This window comes from Ammodytes marinus (assembly GCF_949987685.1).
Source record: "Ammodytes marinus genome assembly, chromosome: 16".
Lineage (NCBI taxonomy): Eukaryota > Metazoa > Chordata > Actinopteri > Uranoscopiformes > Ammodytidae > Ammodytes > Ammodytes marinus.
Window position 1 is genome coordinate 5,628,496 of NC_137220.1, and position 21,508 is coordinate 5,650,003.

Sequence of the window (21,508 nt, forward strand, 5' to 3'; positions counted from 1 at the left end):
AGTTTTTGTTATGCACAAAATTCTAAAACAATTATGAAAAAGCTGATAGTTATCGTGGATTTCTCCCCACACAAGTATTGTACTTACTTACTGTGTTACTGTGCTATGCCCGCAAGCCACAGCCTGTGCACATTCACCATTCCAATTATATATAACAACATAAATGATTTATAAGCCATGTGTCAGTGATTCAGACAGGCCATCCCAAACAGGCTTCTCGTTTCTAGCCAGCTACTGTCGATTTTGTGTCGGCAGAAATGACAACTGTTGCTTTGAGATGGTAATTAAGCTATAGAGTCAGCCCCATGAGTTGGTTTAACATTCTGGTTTTGACATTTCTATCTGACCCGATTAAAACAAGTCAATTTTATTCATACAACCAGATAAAACCAATTAAAACTTGCCTCGGGGGGTCGTTACAATCTGTGGAGCGTATCACACCATCTGTCCCTCGATTTCAGGAAAAACTCCCCAAACATTTTTTCTTAAACAACATTTTTAATGGAGTTTTGCAGATGTAACAAACATTACAAATGCAATGCTGAGTCTTGGCAGCAAACACAGTACACTGTCATATGTAGGCGATAGGCAAGTAAACAAAGGTCTTCAAAGGTAAATAGAGATGTAACATTATTTACAATGTACAGAAATATCAAACATTTCTGTTGGGCTATTCCAATAAAAATTCTTATACCATATTCTCATTTTATTATCAACATTTTGTTTAAAAAAAATATTTTTTTCTATTTGTTTTATTCAGTTTCCTTTAGTATTGTATGTTAGTTTTTCCATAACGGTATGCGTGCTGATAGATCCTTAATCAGTTAAGACCCAATTATGATCCAGACACACACAATATTGTAATGGTGTATTTCTCCCCTAACTGTAAATTTACATCATATGCAAGCAAACATGCATATCCAATAGATAAAGTGCCAATACCTTGTCTTTGAAGATCTGAAAAGTTTTAGTCTAGTTTGGGCATTTTTTAAAGCATTTTCAAGCTGCATTGACATAGTTTCCATTCTTATTTTATTATATCTGTTACATCACAATTTATCCCAAGTATGAAAATCATTTTCCTGCCAAAAACAAAAAACGAACATTTGGCTCAAATTCTCTAAGGGACCTTATCAGTGGGTTTAGGACAACTCCATCCCACACATTTTTGTTTTTTGGCATTTCTTGAGCAAGAGGATTTTCTCGGCTTACCCATCACTGTTACTGTATATTTGCCTTTCAAACACTGTTTACAACGTGACCTTGGAGAGTTGAAGAAAAAGAAAGAAAGACCCAGTAATATGGATTAAGAACAGATTAGAGGATGAGACGGGGATTGGAGCGCAGATGTCAATAGCCTCAACATGAAAAGGCTGTAATGACTCATGTAACTAGACGCAGTGAATCTGAGGATTACTCTGAATGACTCATTGTTTCTGTGCTTAAAGCTATAGTGCGTAACTTTTATAGTAATAAATTCAAGCCAATTCGACACAAAGTTGATCAGAAATATGAGCTCCACAAAACTATCTCTGTACTTCTCAGTATGGCAGCATTTACAAACTGGTGTCAGCTCCCTACACTGGTGTATGAGGTCAGAAAAATCCCAAGAAGAGCCCAAGAAATATTTAAGTTTTTGATTCGACTGATAAGACAAAACGTGGACGTACAGCAGAAGGAAAAAAATCCATACCAATCACTGAAGTCTTTACCTCATGTAGATGCGACGATAGTGTTGTTGTAATTACTCAGAATTCCTCATGGGTTGGGTTGGGCGACAGAAGTTACTCACTATAGCTTTAAATGTGTGTGTTTTGGGACACAGGCCCGTAAAGCTCTGGCCGACAGACAGAAGGACCTGGAAACGAAGACCCATCAGCTGGAGGTCAAACTCAACAACAAGACGGAGGAAGACATCAAAAAGGCCCGGAGGAAATCCACACAAGCAGGTCAGACTTCGCTTCACACAGATCAGATAAGAGAGACCTTTACACTCTAGATTTACATTTACTTCAAATTATGGTGACATCCTTAAGCTCGGGGAGTTACGCTGACTAGATGAAAACCAGAAGCCGAAACTAGCAGAGGAGGAATTCCACACACAGATAAGATACTTACAAGATAACAACAGTCTTTGTAGAGTTTTTACACTTATATTTAACTATCCGCTTTTAAGGTTTTTTTTTCTGTGAGGAACATGAAAGAAACAATAACGTTAACCTTTCGATTTTCACGTTTTTAATAATCTTGATAGTCAAGCGGATCTGTGTGCCTTTTATTTAAACTAATTCATGGTTGTATAACGTTCCTTCTACAGACTGTAGAGGTGTGACACTGTATTGATCTCCTCTTGAAGTGGATGTAAAATGTAATTATCTAGTTTAGTGTAAATTGCAGCTTAGCTCCACTGTTTGACATTTCAATAAGAGAAGAAGAAGATGGGTTCATGTTGTAATTGTTCGCGCCGCGGCCACTGTTCCGCTACAGCACAGGCTTTCAATACAGGAACGTATCTCTCTTGTACTCTTTTCTCTCTCTCTCTCTTTTTCTCCCTCCTATCTCTCTCTCTATCTCCCTCTGTCTTTCTCTTTATCTCTCTCTCTCTGTCTCTCTCTCTCTCTCTCTCTTTCTCTCTCTCTCTCTCTCTCTCTCTCTCTCTCTCTCTCTCTCTCTCTCTCTCTCTCTCAGTAGATTAGTCACACACTGCAGAACCAATCAATAGTTCTCATTTGGAGAGCGATGTGACGCTGGTGTGATGATCAATGCAGCCACCACCTCAGGGCCCGGCCGAGTGGCGTCACAGCCCGATGCTCGCGGATGTGTTTTTATACATTCGGCTGTGAGCCACTGACAGAATCTTAATGAACTTCAGAGAGCGTTCTGTTTCACTGTTGGATAGTTCTTCTTCATGGTTGGAGGTTACAGAGAGATGGAATATGCTGCAGTGGTTCATGAATGGTCATATTTTTTAAATAATAGGTTTTTGTTCAGTGTGGGAAGAAGCGTTTGGATGCTTTGGTTAAGTAGAAGCAATACTACAGTGTAAAAAATATATTTTTTACATGGTGAAAGCATAGTGGATACATTTTTCATATAAATTAATGTCGGTCACATTCAAGACGTAGACAAACACGTTGACACAAAGGATTAAGCCTATCAGCTCCACAAAACTCTCTCTGTATTTCCCAGTATGGCAGCGTTTACAAACTGCTGTCATCCCCCGACACGACAGCTCAAGAAGCGCCCACAAAATGTTTCAGCTGTTGATTCTACTGCTAAGAAAGAACGTGTAGGCTACGTACAGCAGAAGGAATACGTGCGTACCTCATGTAGATGCACCGACAGTGTTGTTGTAATTACTTAGAATTCTTCATGGGGGCAACAGAAGTTACGCACTATAGCTTTATAGTACCAAAAGAAGAAGTACATTTTGCAGAATGACCCATTTCGGAAAAGCTCAGTTCCTAGACTAGATTAGAAGACTCAGAATCGAATATATCAAATGTATTGGTCTGAATCAGTTTCATGTAATATAGTGGATAAATAAATATTGTTTGTAAGAGCTTGGTTGAGATTTGTGTGTTGCTCTAGAAACCGAGCCACCAAGCTGAAGCTGTCAGAGCAATTTGTCCCTAAAGTTAAAAGTATTTCTACCTGAAACGAGGTCATGGTAGCAGCTGCAAACTGGCCAAATGAAACCGTGATTCAACTTGAAGGTGCAGGAAATTCAAAGCAAATGAGAGCATGTTCAGGTTTTGGGCTTTTAATTTAAATATAGTAAGAGATCTGTTTCATGTTTGTCCCAGAAAACCTGCAGCGCAGTGCGAAAAAAAAATCCTATTTAAGCTTTCAGGGACAGGCGGTCAAAATGATTAGTTTTTATGTAGAAAAAACTGTTTATTAAAATAGAATTATAGAACTTTATAGAGGAAAAAGTATTCTAACTTTTTACTTTAGTATATATAGCTCTGGAAAAAATTAAGAGACCACTCCAAATGTTCAGTGTCTCTCGTTTTACTGTTTATAGGCATATGTTTGAGTAAAATGAACATTTTAGTTTTACAATATAAACTACTGACAACATTTCTAACATATTCCAATACATTTTCTGTCATTAAGAGCATTTCCATTAAGTAATGTAGAGATGAAGATTCAAGAAAAATCCAGACTGGTATCTTTATTTTTCCCGGAGCTGTAAATACAACACTCCGATACATCACTACAAGCAGAAGTCCTGCGTTCAAACAGTAATAAGTTAAGTTATATAATTATCCTCAAAGGTAAAAGTCCTTATGCCAGTAAAGTGTGTTCCTATTCTACTGTATCTAGTGTTTGTGTATGTTGCATTTTCCATATGCTGTTGGCTAATGCATCATATTCTATAAAATCATCATATATTTGCATGGCTGTGAGAGACACATACTAAAGTGTCCAGACATAACGCTGTTTTCAGCTTTTGTGATTATGCATTGTTGAGCTAATCCAAGGAAGGTTTAAAGAGCTTATTCAGAAGAAGAAAATGGATTATCTTCTACCTTCAAACATTTGAAGATAAGTGTGTTTACCTGGAAAGGAAGGGGAGGAAAGATCAATGTATGTCTTAAGAATGATTCCTGAGTGCCCTCTACTGGTTATTCAGTGTACTACACTTCACTACTGCTAATATCAGGTCTGCAGAGCTGAAGAGGATGATTTGAAATGTTGTCTTGTGGACTGACAGCAGAACCATTGTTTTCCTTGTCTTTATTCTCCAGGAGACGACCTGATGCGTAGTTTGGATCTGTACAACCAAACTCAGTGCAAGTGGTTTGAAGAAATGGTCACAACCAGCATGGTAAGGCTTCACCAATTGTTTGTTCAGCTCTAAATCCAATGACCTCAAGAATTGTATATAAAAAAAAATTACATATAGTAGATATATCCCAAAATATGTATATATATTAAATGTTACGAAGAGCTATATATGATACATTTTATAGAAATGCATATACATGTAATTAACTTGATTCATAATTAAGGGAAAATATATCTTCCTATATTATTTATATTAAATTATTTCCTAATTATGGGGGTTTAATCAGGGGGATTTATATATTTTTTTATAATTGATAAATATCGAATTTGCTGTTTGTGCACATACAGCAGTGAGGTCATGAGACACTAAACAGACGTAGTAAATGTAAACACAACTTTCTCTAACCGTGTATCTTCCTCTGTGTTTAGGAGCTGGAGAAACTGGAGGTTGAACGTATCGAGTGGATTCAGCAGCATTTACGTCAGTACACGACTCTGCGCCATGAAACGGACATGTTCAATCAGAGCGTGAGTTCCTGCTCAATTATTTATAAATATGCTTTGATCGTTTTTTGGGCAGAACGATTGATTTTAATCCAACACAGAGATGCCAAGGTTAAACGCCAACCTTTTTCTTCATGCATATAGTAAGCCTAAATCAGGGCTTCTGCCAGTTTCAACAAGATACATATGAGACTTTAATACCTTTTAAGACCAATAATATACGGAATTTAGGACATTTTTCATGTCCACTGGCAAAACAATGTGTAAGGATATGAGAGAAGGGAATAAATTGAATCACTGTCAACATGAATTGAATGTTTTTTTTTTGCAGTTTTGTAACAGTGAGCAATTGTGCATTTTTCACAAAAAAACTGATTTAATAGTTTGAGTGAAATTGAAGCATCTTTTATAAAAGTGAAATTTATTTAATAGTCCAGACAATTTTTAGAAACCTGTTGAAATCGTATTTTAGCATTTAGATAGATAGATAGATAGATAGATAGATAGATAGATAGATAGATAGATAGATAGATAGATAGATAGATAGATAGATAGATAGATAGATAGATAGATAGATAGATAGATAGATAGATAGATAGATAGATCGATTCATTTTCTTCTTGTGTGTGTGTCTAGACGGTGGAGCCGGTGGACCAGCTGCTTCAGGCCGTGGATCCAGCTAAAGACAGAGAGCTGTGGGTGAAAGAGCACAAAACCGGGGAAGTTCGGCCGGTGGATTTGGAATTTTAGACCGTCACATCGTCAGTATAAAGAGTCGCAGAACACTTCTAATAACACTGATAGGAGACAGTGCATGTTCAGACTATGCTAGGTCTGTTCAGCCTTCTCTTTGACTGGAATAACTTGGGGAAAAGGTTCATTCATAACGCTGTCTTGAGTGCAACAGTAATGGATCAAAAGTACCAGCATGTTCCTTCTAAAATGTTAACCTTATCATACTCAATATTAGCTTATTGAATGCCATTTTAACATATTCTGCTGTTTACCTGTTGTAAAGTGGACACAATTAAGAAAAATAATTAATTATATGTATTTTGAATCGTTTAGTTTCGCTTCAATCCACACTTTCACAGTTTGAGTAAACCAAACAAACAAACAAAAACAAAATAGTCTGATTATTGATATTACCTTTATTTTAGATACAGATATTGAAGCATATTGAGATCCTAGAATGAATATGGATATATTTTCATATTTTGCTGGTTCATTTTCGGTGGAAATGCATGTTTTGAATATCTTGCTTTAACTTTAACCGTGTAATGGAGAGCTGCACAAACTTTGTGGAACCGCGATGGTTGTTTTTTTGCTGTATTAGTTTGTTGAATTTAAACAAGGTTTTCTACATCTTGTAAGTGACAGAATCAGTTTAGGAGATTTCTCACACAACAACAACAACGAAAACATAGGCTATATTAGATTTTACGTGTACAGCGCTGATATCCAGTAACCTCAATAGTTCAACATACAACAAAAACACACATCTACAGTGTTTTGGAATGTGTAGTTCAATACGATCGACCATAAGTTCCAACAAGTAGTCTTTCGGATTTTAGGCCAGGGTTCTACTTAGGATCAGTTTAGAGTGAAAAAGGTGGTCCAAGTTCCACTGAAACACCTTTTAGTGCCTAACGGTTATATACCTGGAATGTCCTTGACTTGACATAATCTACTACTGCATCCGACCGTGTACATTTTGTTCATAAACAAGGCTAGATGTATTTTGCTGTCAGATGTTGGCGATGATGAGTTGTTTGTATGTACAATGTTGTCTGTTTTATTTTTGGTAAATGTACAGAGAATATCTTTATGATGGTGGTATATACAGTATGGGGGGAGGGAGGGGGGACATGCAGCAGAAAAGCAAAAATCCAAACCAATTCCATTGTCCAAAAGCAAATATCAGGTAGTGAATTTGTGATGTGAATTGAACCGTCCAGGAAAACGCAAAGAAACACATTTTTTGTCAGAAACTGCATGTGGAGTATTTGTCTGTGGTTTATATGTTATGTGTCTGTCTTTTGTCTTCACATTTTGTAATGGTTTTAATCTATCCGTTCTGGATTTATTTGGATTACTACCATATTCTGTGGCCGTCCTTTGTTTCAACTCTTTGGAGAAAAAAAGAAGAAAAAAAAGCACAAAGCCAATAAATTGACAAAGACTCCAGTCGTAATCCTAATCCAGATGCCGAGCACGTTTTTAAAAGAAATTGCAACGAAAAAAATAAAATAAATGCTTACCTGCCTTATATTACATAATGCGATTAAAGTGTATTGCATTGTATTTGTCTTAAATGCAGAAAAAAAGCACATTCAACCTCAAAAAGGCTTTGTGGCAGGCTTTTAAAATATGGCTTATCTGTCGTTAAAGGTTTTTATCAGTGTGTCAATGTTGTGCACTAAATGTTAAACGAGTTATTATGTTCCAACTAAATGTTCATGGCAAGAATCGACAGTTTCATGATGACGTAACGGTTCAAAGTTTTACTGCCCTTCTGTGATTAACATTTTTCATCGCGTGCATTAAATCCGATGTTCCCGTTGTTTTTGAGAATGTTTGATCATAGCCGACCTCTGTCCAGACGGTGTACTGTGGAATGCAGTGTCCAAAATAAATAAATCTCTTTGAAAATCACATATCACGGTATATTGTTATGTAACTGTGTTGGGAGGTTAAGACTTCAGAAATGTGAAGTTCGATTTTTTTTTTGTGGTCTTCAACAAATGTCATGAAAATACAGTCTGAAATTGTTTGCATACCCATTTACACACGAGTGTTATTTTTTAAAGAGAAAAAAACACTCATCATGCATTACAAAAAAAAGTAGATACATAGAGAGTAAACTCAATTGTTCAAGACTGCGGTAAAGTTGGAAGGATATCAGTCTCAGTATTTTTCTACATTTCATCATTTGGTTTACCTAAGAAAAAGATGTGTAGCCTAACTACAGAAGAATTTGAATTTGGCTCTATTTGGCTGGTTCCCCAGGGCACTCGCCCGATCCTCTATATATTTCCTATATTACTTTTATATAAACTCATTACTCAAGTGTCGGTCACTGGAGTAATGAGGTTGTGTATCTCCACTGACCTTCAGATGCAAATAGGATCAGCTGATCAGGCGGATTGTTAACCTGAGCCTAATTCCTCTCATAAGAAGCTCTCCTCTCAACTCTTCCCCCTATCAAACTAATGAATGAATGAATCCTTAGTGTCAACACACACATTCTTCCAGAGGAGTGAGTACAGTGGCTGGCATGAGGGCATCATGGCTTAAACTCTGTCAAATGTGTACGGGCATCAAGTCGTTATACAGAGGCCTTAACGAAGTAGAGAGAAGTGATTATAAAAACATTGGATAAGAAAAGAGATTGCATTGTGTGTATGCTGTTAGCTGATCTGTTTAACATATATATAAGTGTATATATAACCTTAATTTTATGCTTTTAATACTGATTATTAAACTTTCTTGAAGCTTAAAAACATTCATACTCTATTTTAAGATCATTTGAAGGACAAGCAAAAACAATACATTGAATATTACTCAGTTCTCTTGTTTATGTTTAACAAATTAGCTGGTTTTATTAATTCAACTTTGATTAAATACATTAAAAAAATTATTCCAAGGTTGTTTAACCACATGTCAAGTAAATTCCCCCAAAAAGCTGCAAAAACGGCAGTTACTGCTACTCTGCTAAGCTAAGCTAGTTAGCTTTTATAATGTGAAAAGTTAAATGCTATAACTGTAACTTCTCTCTTTAGCTGTTTTCTAATGTATGTGGTATAAAAACTCTGGTTAATAATAACCAGAGGACTTTTCTTTGGCTTCTGCTACTTACCAGCTAGCCATAATTAGCTAGACTTTAGTCCCTTTTCTACCTCTGTTTTACTTCGATTTATAAATTATATTCATTCCCTCACATAATCATGTCATTATTATGGTACAAAAAGATGTATGCATCCTTGTGAATCAGGACAACATAAGTAGCTACTACATTTTGGCTATATAGGGCCGCTTAACAACATTTCTAGACTATCCTACATTTAATTTCCTCCTGCAACACTGTTTAGCTGGTTTGCTAAGACAAAAACAATCATAACCAAGTAAAAAAGAGAAACAGAAATACAGCCATATCAGGTTTAAAATGTAAACAGAAATATTAAACGATCTTAGAAACACATGAGCTACTGCTTCTTCTCTTTCAGCTTGTCTTTGATTTCTTGAGGCTCGTCGTATTGTATCAGCCGCAAGATCTCCTTGTTGTTCATCACGCCCTGAATGAATTCTCCCTCTGAGATTTTATCTGGGAAAAGATTAAGAAAAAAAGCATCAAAAAGCATGTTGTAGGTGCTTGTGAAGGTAAGGAAGAAGCTGTTAAAATGGTGGTTAATGAATTGTGAGTTACCGTTCCCTTTTTTCCCGAAGAAATTCCAGATTTTTTCAGCCCTCTTCTCCGGTGTGTTTTCGCTCTCTGGGAGGTTTTTCTGGTGGTCCTCAGGAATCATGTTGAATATCGCCTGAACAAGAGGAACAATTGCACATTTTCTTAACATTGCATGCTTAATTGTATCTTAGTATTACAAATATAAATATAAATAAATCTCAATAGATTATAAGAGATCCATGAAGGCCTATCAGAGTGACTTATGTTAGTGTTAAAACAATCAGAGTCAGAAAAATTCATTATTGAACAATCACAATTGCCAAACATTTGCTGGAGCTTCTTAAATTAGATGACTTGCTGCTTTTCTTTGCTTTGTATAAAACCAGTAAACTGAATATTTTGGGCTTTTTAGGTATTCGATCTGACCAAAACAGGCACAATGAAATTTGAGAAAATTTGGTGACAATATAGGCATTTATTACAGTTGAGTCTCGTCATTATACTGCATACAAGAATCAAAGTCAAATTTGTGTTTTGTCTGTCAACATTTATCCATATTAAAGTTGTGAGATTTGTTTTGGGAAAGAAGCTGAATTGAAGACAAAATGAATGAATTACTGCAAGGATAAATAGCATTCCTGTCAAATATATATACACTATCCAATACTTGAGACTGTAAATAGACAACAATATACTGTTTTCTGCAGCATTGCAATGGGAGAAAAAGACGTAAGTGAGTAAGTACCCTAACAATCTCCAGCATTTCATTACTGCTGATGGTCCCGTTCCCATCCACGTCGTACAAGGCAAAGGCCCACTCCAGCTTCTGATGAGTCTTCCCCCCGGACGTGAGGTGAAGAGCGACGATATATTCCTTAAAGTCCAGAGTGCCATCCGCGTTGGTGTCGAAGCTCCTAAAGACGTGCTGTGCGTACTTGGAGGGGTCTGCATTTGGGAAGAAGCTTGCGTAGATGCCTTCAAACTGCTCCTTGCTGATCTTACCGCTCGGACACTCCTTCAGGAAAGTCTGGTACCAGGTGCACAGCTCGCCATCGGAATATTTCGTGTTGGATTTCAGATCTTCCAGGAGCTCCTTCGACAAAGCGCTGCTCTTGGTATTTCCCATTATACAAGCTAAAAAATATTTTTTTATTTTCTCCGTCTTCTTCTTGCTGTCTTTCTATCTGTTTACTCTCCTGTGTTGAGGGTTAAATCCCTTTTGTAGCGCTTGGTCAAGTTACTCTGCTATGTGTTCAGCCCAGTGGCCCTACAAGGTGCCAAACAGGATTATGGTTATCACTCCCCTAAATCCAGGCAGCTGTCTTGAAGATTACGGGGGATAACCTCGTCACCCTGCTATGACACCTTTTAGAAGACACAGTTAATGAGAGTAGGATTACACACAACAGGTAGTGAACCCTTTAAAGTGTGTGTCAACATCTGGGAAACCTGTTATGTATGTTTTATGCAGCATTACTGCTCAAATTGCAGTTTAATCAAACAATGGCTCAAAAACTCATTGTACTATTTAGTTACGTCACATAAATTGTTTGGTAATAGAAGTAACAATGATATCAAGGATTTGTATTTAACCTTACGTTGTCCATTCTGTGCTACAGTAGAAAAGATATTAAAGACTCATTCTAAGGTAATAGAAAAGTCTTATTTTCAAAGATATATACATTAATTAAAACCACCTTGTGAATATTATATTTGATTTCTATAAAGTTAGTTCTGAAGACACCTACTCCCTTTACACACTAAGCCTTTAAGTAAAATGTATCTAGGGATTATTTAGACAGGCACCATGCGGGGTACCTGGGGTCTTTGTGAAGGACCCCCATGGTTTGGGCTGCTCTTTCTTTATAGGTCCATGCTCTTACCACAACGGGATGAGATTATTTATTGTGTAATAATCTCAGGCCTATCCGAGACCACCTGCTGGGGAGGAGCCAAAACCATAGTGAGTGAAGGCAATTAAAGACCAAGGATAAGTGTATGGCACTTTCAGACAGTTAGCCATTGGTAGCTTTCTGTGCCCAGATTAAAACTATAATACAGAGGTGTTGCCTGTGTCTTAGAATCCTTAAACCCTCCACTGTTGATGCTTTTTGATATAGTTGAATATCTGATTAATTGTATTGTATTGTGAATTATTTAGTGATTCCCAAAATAATGCCTAAACAGTCTTGTCTCTATATGTGTCACACAAATCCCTCGGAGTGTTGTCCTCTCTACAGTGAAGTGCCAAAACATATGATTATTTTATGACTTTATTTTCCCTCTACAACCACTGAACATAACCTGGGTGCATGTCTCTGAAACGCTGCCATTGCAAAATCAGATTAGGAAAGTACAATTCAATCTCTCCATCAAATTGCATGAGAAAACATTTATGTATTCTCATCCAATGCACAGAATGTCGAGTGTCTGTTTCTGGGAAAATGCCAACGTTCAGATCTCACATCTGTCGGTCGTAAACTCTGATGTAACGGCAAAAATGACTTTCCCCCTCCTGGCAGGTAATCGTTATGAAATGTCACAAAATGTACAACAAGCTTACTACCTCATCAAGCGTAACCTTGGACTGTGTTTGCAGTGCTATTACATGGAAACTAATGTTCTGAGCAATGTCCTTTGTGTTCAAGAGAATTACTCAGCAAAAGACCCTGGCAGGGACTCTTTCTCTTCAGTTTTAAGATGAATTTCATATGAGAACGAATCTACATGTATGCATGGAAATGTATATAAAGAAAGCAAATACTAAATACTGTCCCTGCATGTTCACACACACATCAGAGCTTCATACCAATTTCTGTATTGTGTCTCATATTGGTATTGTAGTTTTGTTGACGCAATTATTTTAACAGGATGAGGTGGTGGTCTTGGTGTGATGAATTTTATGTTGAGACTGATGAGTATCCTCATTAGTTTAGTTGTAGTTGTTTGGTAATGAAATTATTGGACATATTCAAAAGTTGACCTGATGATAAAGTCAAAGGAACACCAAAGACATAAGACTGTATGGGGACTTGTGAATCATTCTATAAACTTTGAGGAACATGTATGTGGGTCTGTCCTTCTCTCCAGCTGTTCATCTGATTCTACTTCACACTTTGACTGTGTGTTGCTGAGGACCCAAGGGAGTGCAGTGCTGAGTGTGAAGTTGTTTGGATCAGGAATTCTGTAGAAAACTGAGAAAACCAGATCAAGCTAGTCGTAAGTCGGTGCATGTCTATCCCTGCTGTGGTGTTACCGGTGCTTGGAGTAACCAAAAGATAGATGGGTGCTACTGTAACAGCGCAAATAGACTAGCATCAAAATGCTTTGTTATGTACCAAACGGGCACTGCAATAGTGCTTACTAAATTTCATGACAAAACATCCAATAGTTGTGGAGACATTTCACTCAATAACTGTCGGATCAATCAACCTAGGGACAGACCCACAGACCCGATACTGATTCAAGGGACGACGCATTTCACTTCAACATTTTCATATTTAAGACTAAAAGTTTATTTAACCCTGTAACAGTCTGATGGCCTGTTCATTGGGCCCTAACCTTACCCTGTTACAGTATGTACAACAATGCTATGTACACAGCTTGTGTTTAAATATGCAACCACTCAACATATCTGTAGAAAGCTGAGATTCTTGGGATACGATTGATTCAAACTATCTCAAGAAATTATTAAAGCAGCGATTGTTATCAACTCCTCTGTCTAACCCTTACCATAGGCCAATTTTAGGAAAACTATCCAATGTAAATATTTTCTGTAGCATCTCGTAGCTGTCATCTCTCTACGCAATTTGTCTTCATCTTGTATTCAGCATCCCATTTTGGCAGGCTGTCAGACATGAGGAGATTTGCTCTGCATGCTCACGCACATTATGGATGGATTTTCATATTAATATGTACACATTATGTCACAGCTCAGCGACTGTGAAATAGGCACTTGATCGTGTGCCTGTTGCTGCAGTCACTTCAGAGAGACGCTTTGACATGAAATGCCAAAGAAATCAGGGAATTGTAAGCAGAAAGAACTTTGTCCGGGATTATAACCTAAGCTCATAGTAATCTTTTCTATTATTAATACGCTCAAAGGAAGTCTGGCATATAATTTGCCATTTGTAATGGATAATATTGCAAGCAAAGATTTATCGAAAGGGGAGGAGCGTTGGGGTTGGAAGAGCAGCGGCAGAGAGTCCAAATGAAGCGGAGGAAAGCAAAACATTCCCCAGTCTAAGATGGATTTCTATTGTTCCTGTCGAGGTGAAGAAGAGACCTTTAGTCGATGTAGTGGCACATCTTTAGAACCGGGCGGAGAGATGCAAACTATTCTCAGCCAACGAGCCTCGAACGCCACAAGATTATGAAGATTTGACACATCTGCTGGGGAGGCTAAAAAACACAGCGGCAACATATCAAAAGCCAGGATTAGTTGCCTTTTCATTTCATCTCCCGTATAGGTCTGGCCTCAAAACCATGAGGTTAGAGCGGGGTCGGCGGGCTTGTCTGGCGATCACCCTCAACATCTTGGCGTTTGCGTTTGCCGTGGCGGCGGTGATGACCAGCTATTGGTGCGAGGGGACCCGCAAGGTGGCCAAACCCTTCTGCACGGGGCCGGTGCAGGGCAAACAGTGGTTCTGCATTCGCTTCAACAGCACCGATATAAACGACACGCGGCTCGTCCAGTACATCTTTGAGACCGGAGAGGAGAAGTTTTTAATGAGGAAGTTCCACACGGGCATATTTTACTCCTGTGAGCAGGCCGCGGATATGAACGGTAAGCCTTGGGACTACGAGCCCTCTTATAATAGGTCCATGGACGAGCCCCTCAGATTTTACAAACAGGAAGTGAAGATTGAGGAAGCCGTAGCAACTTGAAACCAATGAGCCAATTGCTAAACTGCGTTTACTTTTGTGAATTATTTAGCGATAATAAAATATTGAATTGCTCAAAAAAGAAAGTTAGGAAGAAAAAATATGTTTCATGTTTTCCTTTTGGGCTCGTAATATATCTTCAAACAAATAACTTAACACTGCAAGAGCTTAACACCTAAACACGTAAAAAAAAAGATAAAGTGAATGTCAGAAATGTTACTTATCATCAAAATTCTGAATAAGCAACTACCTTACCTCAAGTTACCTCACCGTCATGCATGTGTATATCGTGTTAGTTGAGATACCGTGAGTCAAAATTGGATTAAAACCATTTCTCTTGGAGTTTGCATGCAAGAAGTCCTGTTTGGTTTCATAAGCTCTGTTAATAATAAGACTGAGTCGAATAAGTTAGCATGCAATTTAGAGACTATTTGTTTAATCCAGTGGCTTCCACCAACATGACTAGAATATGAAAAGTCAAGTTTCTCAGGAACGCAAACTCCAAAAGGATCAACTCTTGAATATGTAATTTGACGGTACAAATAATTAATATTTCTACATCTTCAGGGTCCAAAATTATTGCAATAGTATAAATTCAGTCTTAACATGGATTCACATTGGAAAGAAAGATGTAGTTAATGCCACATTTAGTATATGACCAGTTATCAATCAAAAGAAAGAAAAATGTTAAAACAGTTTGAGAGAAAAGTCCAAATTTCTGATAATCATAATATAGAAAATAATTTCTGCATCCTGTAAAATTCTCTAGGTTTACAGTGTGATCTTTTGAATACCTATTGGCTTATTCCTAGGGTTGCAAAATTCCGGGAATTTTCAAAGTTGGAAACTTTTCATGGGAATTAACGGGAATTTATGGGAATTAACGGGAATTTTGGGAATTAACGGGAATAAACGGGAATTTACTAAATTTAAAGCAACCCAAATGCACTAAATTCTCCTAATTATGTTATTTCAGTCCAGGCAAACGTTCTAGACTGTAAAAAGCTGTTTTTCCAACTAAGTTTTAATATATTTATGAACATTTAATTTCAAATCAGATTTTTTCTGAAGTTTATTGAGATACCCAACTTGATATCATATATTGATTTTTACTAGACCAGGTTTACAGAGGCTTCAACTGGGATTTTAAATATAGTTGGGGACAATATATTTTAGCATAATCTTGACTAAAACAACCAGATTTTATGCAAGTACACTTGGCAAATTGCACATAGCACACATCCTACTGCAGGAGTACTGAGGCCACGCCCCCTACGCTCTGTGCATTCCTCCATCACATGGGGGGCCTACCTACTTCCACTCAATTTTCATTTCACTTCAGTAGTCAGTCTAGGGGTGGTGTGTGTTCATGGAATCTGCGCGGCCAAATTTTTGGTTATCCAATCAGCGAACAGAGCGAGTGGCTGAGAACGATGACGTCGAAGTCGCGCTCCAGTTTCAGTTGAATGCTGCGTTCGTTTATATTCGGAACTCCAAATTTCCGACTTGGTAGTTCCGAGTTCCGACCTGTCTGTGTTCCAGTACATCTGCTCGGGAAAGTATGGACGCCTACAACCTTTCTCATCCAAATAACTTAACGTTAGGCTCTAGCAAGTTACTGTTGCCAGGTACCGGTAGATCCATAGACTACAATATGTAGTGAAGTCGGAAATTTCCGAGCTCCCTGTACAACTGAAACTCACCGTCAGAAGGCGGCTCATGACATACGTCTGACCAAACGTGATGCGATTGGTTGGCTAATCCAGAGTGGCACTAGGCAGATCCGATAGTTTTAAACTTCAACAGACACCCGCCCCCAAGTGAGTGAACGTTTGCCAATTACAGCACTTCCAGACCTTCTGTACAAATGAAATTAAGTACGATGGTCTGGTTGGACCAGGCTAAGGCATTTGACTTTATTTATTGAATGGGTGGGGTGAGACTGATGAGTAATATTTTACTCGACATTCATCTTTTTGTTGTTCAGTGAAATTATTGATTGTTCATAAAATAATCAAAACTTGATAAAGTTCTTCTTACAAATAAATCTGTTCAAATGTAATGTGTTTTGATTGTATTATTTTGCATGGATGTCTGCCTATGACAAAATGTAGTGTTTATATGTTTAGATTTATGTTTGGTTATGAAACACTTCATTTAAATTACCGCCATTTAGTTAATTCCTATAATTTCCAATTTTGAATATTCCCAAAATTCCCGAGCGAAAGTTCCCGTGGAAAGTTTCCGGAAACTTTCCGGTAATTTACCGGAAACTTTCCACCCCTTTGCAACCCTACTTATTCCAAATGTGTTTCTTAGATTGGACTGTAAGTATCAACTTCTATTAATTGTAGAGTAACCCAAAGTAATTAACCCCAGCAGTTTGTTTTGCATTATAGTTGTGAACCAAACGCACAGCAAAATGTGAATATTCAGATATACAGAATTAAATTAGCCAATGAGTTAATAATGAGGGAATATTAAAACGATCCAAGCTTTACAAGTACTTTAGATGGTTTATTTAAGATTGTTACAAATGTTACAGCAAGTGTCAATTCATTTTTCAACAATAACAATTTTTTTAATTTGAAATATTTTTTTCTGATCACAGGGTTCGACTGCCGAGACTTCTCTGAGATCGCACCTGAACATGAAAAAGGTGAAACCACACAAGTTTGACATTTCAGATGAGAAAACTGTTTTGTATGAAAGTGTGTGAGATTTGAGATGTAACAAATGAAATACTTTTTTATATTTACAAAAATCTATACTGTATATTCTGCCATATAAAAAACAATAACATTCACTGTCTTTATACAAGTCAAACTGTTTTTTTTTTTGTCAATTGTCAACAAGACAATAGTGCTAGAATTATTATTAAATAGTTATTGTAATAGATAACTTTATACACTACGGGGGGAAAAAGTTTAAATACCCATAAAAGAAGTGAAAATTAAGAGAAAAGAGTTAAATTTTCTCGAAAGACTCAAAATGTTTAGGGAAGGGTCAACATTTCTAGAATGCAGACAAAATGTCAAGGAATAAGTTGAAATGTCTAGAAAAAAAGTTCTTAATGTCTAGGATTTCTACTGTGAGATCTCACCTCACTCTATATTATGAACAATAGAATCAGTAGCATCGGCCCAGCCCTTGCTATCCTGATTTTATATATTTTTAGACCTTCAGAACATAATAGGAGTCGACCTATTGCACCCTCATGCATGTTTCGCCATCAGACAAATAGGATTATTCATCAGGGTATTATGAGAACAACACAACTCAATTCTGTTTCTAGCCCTAACCCTCCCCCCTCCCTGTGTTCCAGGCGTGCTGTGGTTGTGTATCTTTGCAGAGACTCTGTACCTCAGTCTGCTGTTCACAGGCGGAGTGATGATGACCCTGGAGCAGTGCCCCTGCTTCAGCATCATGAACAAACTCAAGCTCAGTGCCTTCGCTGCCATGTGCACTGTCCTGTCAGGTAACACCACTAATACACAAGCTCTGGGTTTTCTTTTTACTTTTTTTTTCAATTTATTTTAATGATTTTATTGAAAGTGCAGAGAGACAGAGACGAAATAGGGCAGAGAGTGGAATGAGCACGGGCCGGTTTCTAACCCGGATCTGCTGTGAAGAGAACTGAGCCTCTATTGGGCGACTCTCTAACCACTACACCACGAGCGCCCCCCATCTGCTTTGTGTTCTATGTATCTTATTACTTTGGCTCCAAACAGACTAGTTTACAGCGGGAGTGATGTTGGCGAGTGTGAATGGCCAAATCTCAATTTGTCCCTTTACCTTAACCCTTAGCACTACCACTAATAATTGCGCGTTCACATGTAGGGTGTCTCTATTCCCACTGACATCCAAAGTTAGGGCTATGGGCTAGATTGCCCTCCAAACTCATATTTACCATGAAAATCTCCCATAAGGATTTGCGAATCTTCAGGAAAAAATATGGCAACCGTAAGAAAGAGAGCCACAAATAGCTTTTCAAGGTTTAGAAATTACGATTGTTTGGTCATTATGTCGTTTCAGATCACCAAGCACAAAAATTGCTAGTATGTAGTTGAGCAGAGATCTTCTGGCCAAGACCAGTCCGCTGTTGACAACAATATGTTTCTGAACTCCCAAACGGCCCCGTCGACAAGTCAAATGTACCAAGTAATGCACCCTGTGTAAAACGGAATTAAAATACCACCTACGAGCAAAGCATGCAAGTGCAGCTACTGTAAACATGGAAGTGTATTTGTAATTGAGTTAAACTTTGTTGTTAAAGAGTGATCGTAGGAGCAGGGCAGCAGGTCAGCTAACTGCACTGCGTCCTCTCACTTCCTCCAGAGGATTTACTGGTTTGTGGAGTAATCCGATTTGAGACGTGGCAGAGCTTTTTAGACTGTGCCAAGACCTGCCTGCCCATAGGAGCTCCTTTCTCCGCCCCCCTGACACACACACACACACAAACACACACACACACACACACACACACAGACCCTCCTCTCATGTTGTTACGAGTTAATCTCAAGAAAAGCAGCTGTGTGTAGGGAGGCAGAATATCAAAGGATTGTATATAAAACCATTCATCATTGTGTCCCAAAGTGAAATGCAATTTTAATGTCAGTAAACATTTGTTCACGAGGGATGACAGCAGTGTTTGGTATTTTGTGAGCTGCTATATGAACTATACATAGCGCTTTTCACAGATTTTCTCAGAATCCAAGCATTTTACATTGTTTTGCCCAATTCATCCATCCACACACACACTCATACACCGACTCGTGCACTGCATATTATAGCCAGGCCTTCTATTTGTGGCCTTTGGAACCTATTTCTGCACAAAAGAAATGTGGGAAATATTATCAAATTGAACATGAAAATCTTTTAATGCATAAAACAATATGTTTTAAGTAACTTACTTGTGTATTATTAAAGGTGGAGTCAGCGATTCTGTAGAATTGTTTGCTCAGAATCAGTGGATATCTTCCTAACGATCCGCTACCTGCCCGTACTGTGTGTGTGTGTACAAATAATTAATATTTCTACATCTTCAGGGTCCAAAATGATTGTAATAGCGCAGTATAAATTCCGTCTTGACATGGAATCACATTGGAAAGAAAGATTTAGTTAATGCCACATTTAGTATGTGACCACTTATCAATCAAAAGAAAGATATTACTCATATGTGTGTGTGTGTGTGTGTGTGTGTGTGTGTGTGTGTGTGTGTGTGTGTGTGTGTGTGTGTGTGTGTGTGTGTGTGTGTGTGTGTGTGTGTGTGTGTGTGTGTGTGTGTGTGTGTGTTCTCCAGAATCGCTTACAACACCTTTGAATGAGGTTTTGAGATGTATATTTTACACACTGATTCCCTCTTGTTCTCAGGCCTTTGTGGGATGTTGGCCCCCATGATGTTTACCACCATATTCCAGCTGTCAGTCGCCATCGGCCCAGAAGACTGGAGGCCCAAGACCTGGGACTACAGCTGGTCTTATGCGTAAGCACTTATGTTTCATTTGGTGTTTGTAGTTGATATATGAGTATGAGTATGATAGCTTGAGGGAAACTGTGCACAGCCTCATTTAAATTTTCATCTCCTTACGCAAAATATTTCATTTCACCTTTAAAGGAGCTGTAAGTGGAATGGTTCTTTTAGCTAACTTCCTGTCAGTGACTGCAGTTAGCAGTCCCCTCGCTCGTCCCTACGTCACCACATTAATGCACTGCGGTCTTCGAGCAGCAAGTTATCTAGCATCATCTCAGATCCATAAGTGTGATAAAACATGATAAAAACCATCAAAACAGACATTGGGAAGGATTTTTACCAGCTCGGCCATTGTAGGCGCATAAACATTCACCCATGTGTCGCTCTGGCGTGCACCGGCAGTGAGACCATGAGTGAGACGGGTGCGGACGGGTGTCTGTTTGTAGCGTTCTCTCTTATGATTGGATACCGCTTACTTCACCTTTAAGAGCTAGATAAATGTACATATGTATTCAGCTATTGTCTAAAATATTGTTGTTGTTAATCTAGACTGACACTATTGTTCAACACTCCTCTCATGCAGCTTAGCCTGGAGCTCTTTCGGGAGCTGCATGGGTTCTGCAGTGACGGTTTTAAACCGATACACGAAGACCATCATAGAGTTTAAATACAAACGGAGGAACGTTGAGAAGAACATGACAGTCAAGCAGAAGATGGTTGAACTGGACCTGCCTGATCAGATGTGGGACATGTACCTCACGGCTGTGCCCGCTGACCCAGAGGCACAGCTAGAGCAGAACGGACACAAGCCATCCACTGGGACAATGTACGCTGTGAAAAGTATCGATGTGCCAGAACCGCAAGGAGAGGCTTACTGTTAAAGACCCTGTAAACCCAAATGCAAAAAAATCCTTCTAACTGCCTGTATGTAACTTGGGGAGTTTGTAGCATGATAGTAAAGCATCTGAAAAGAGTTAGGCATACTTATCAATCCAAGTGAAAGATATTGTCATTTAAGTTTGATACATTTTACAGAAATTCAGTTTAAATGCTCTGGTTCTTATGACACAACAAGTATTTTGAACCAATCACGGCAGTTCTCTGCCCGAACGGTCTGTAAAAAACAATGACTGCTGCCAAGGAGACCGTTAGACTATAATTTTACTATACAGACAAGATTTACAAATGAGTCCCTACCCCCGTGCCCCACTGGAACACTTTTTTTTGGGAAACAGATTTACTGGACTCCAGATTAACTCTTGTTCCTGGATTTATATTTTTCTAATACAGCAGAATATGTGTTTGTTCGTTCCTCGCCACAAATCAAAATGTTGGGTCTGGAGCCAGATTCTTGGCCAAAAGAAATAATTGTAACACGGTCGTCGGCTTTGACAAAAACATGCATTTCATCAAATCTTTCCATGCGACATTATGTTTCTGTGAGGAAG

The 21,508-nt window shown here is 38.2% G+C and overlaps 3 protein-coding genes across 3 annotated transcripts in view; 2 read left to right on the forward strand and 1 right to left on the reverse strand.

The window, feature by feature from the left end:
* The window catches only part of gas7a (growth arrest-specific 7a), a 34,428-nt gene extending 27,302 nt beyond the window's left edge, over positions 1-7,126 (forward strand). The window contains exons 11-14 of the mRNA XM_080043183.1: positions 1,826-1,949; positions 4,755-4,834; positions 5,224-5,322; positions 5,935-7,126. Of these exons, the coding sequence (XP_079899309.1) occupies positions 1,826-1,949; positions 4,755-4,834; positions 5,224-5,322; positions 5,935-6,048 (417 nt within the window). The 3' untranslated portion in view covers positions 6,049-7,126. The remainder of the gene's footprint in view (positions 1-1,825; positions 1,950-4,754; positions 4,835-5,223; positions 5,323-5,934) is intronic.
* Positions 7,127-9,503: 2,377 nt separating this feature from the next.
* rcvrna (recoverin a) lies at positions 9,504-10,829 on the reverse strand (the record flags this gene model as incomplete). The annotated part of the gene is made up of 3 exons (XM_080044780.1): positions 9,504-9,622; positions 9,725-9,836; positions 10,449-10,829. 3 exons carry the CDS (start codon positions 10,827-10,829, stop codon positions 9,504-9,506), a joined length of 612 nt encoding a protein of 203 aa, XP_079900906.1.
* A 3,359-nt stretch (positions 10,830-14,188) lies between these two features.
* LOC307263331 (germ cell-specific gene 1-like protein) lies at positions 14,189-20,941 on the forward strand (the record flags this gene model as incomplete). The annotated part of the gene is made up of 5 exons (XM_080044464.1): positions 14,189-14,489; positions 17,199-17,246; positions 17,913-18,065; positions 19,961-20,072; positions 20,644-20,941. 5 exons carry the CDS (start codon positions 14,189-14,191, stop codon positions 20,939-20,941), a joined length of 912 nt encoding a protein of 303 aa, XP_079900590.1.
* Positions 20,942-21,508: the final 567 nt, after the last annotated feature.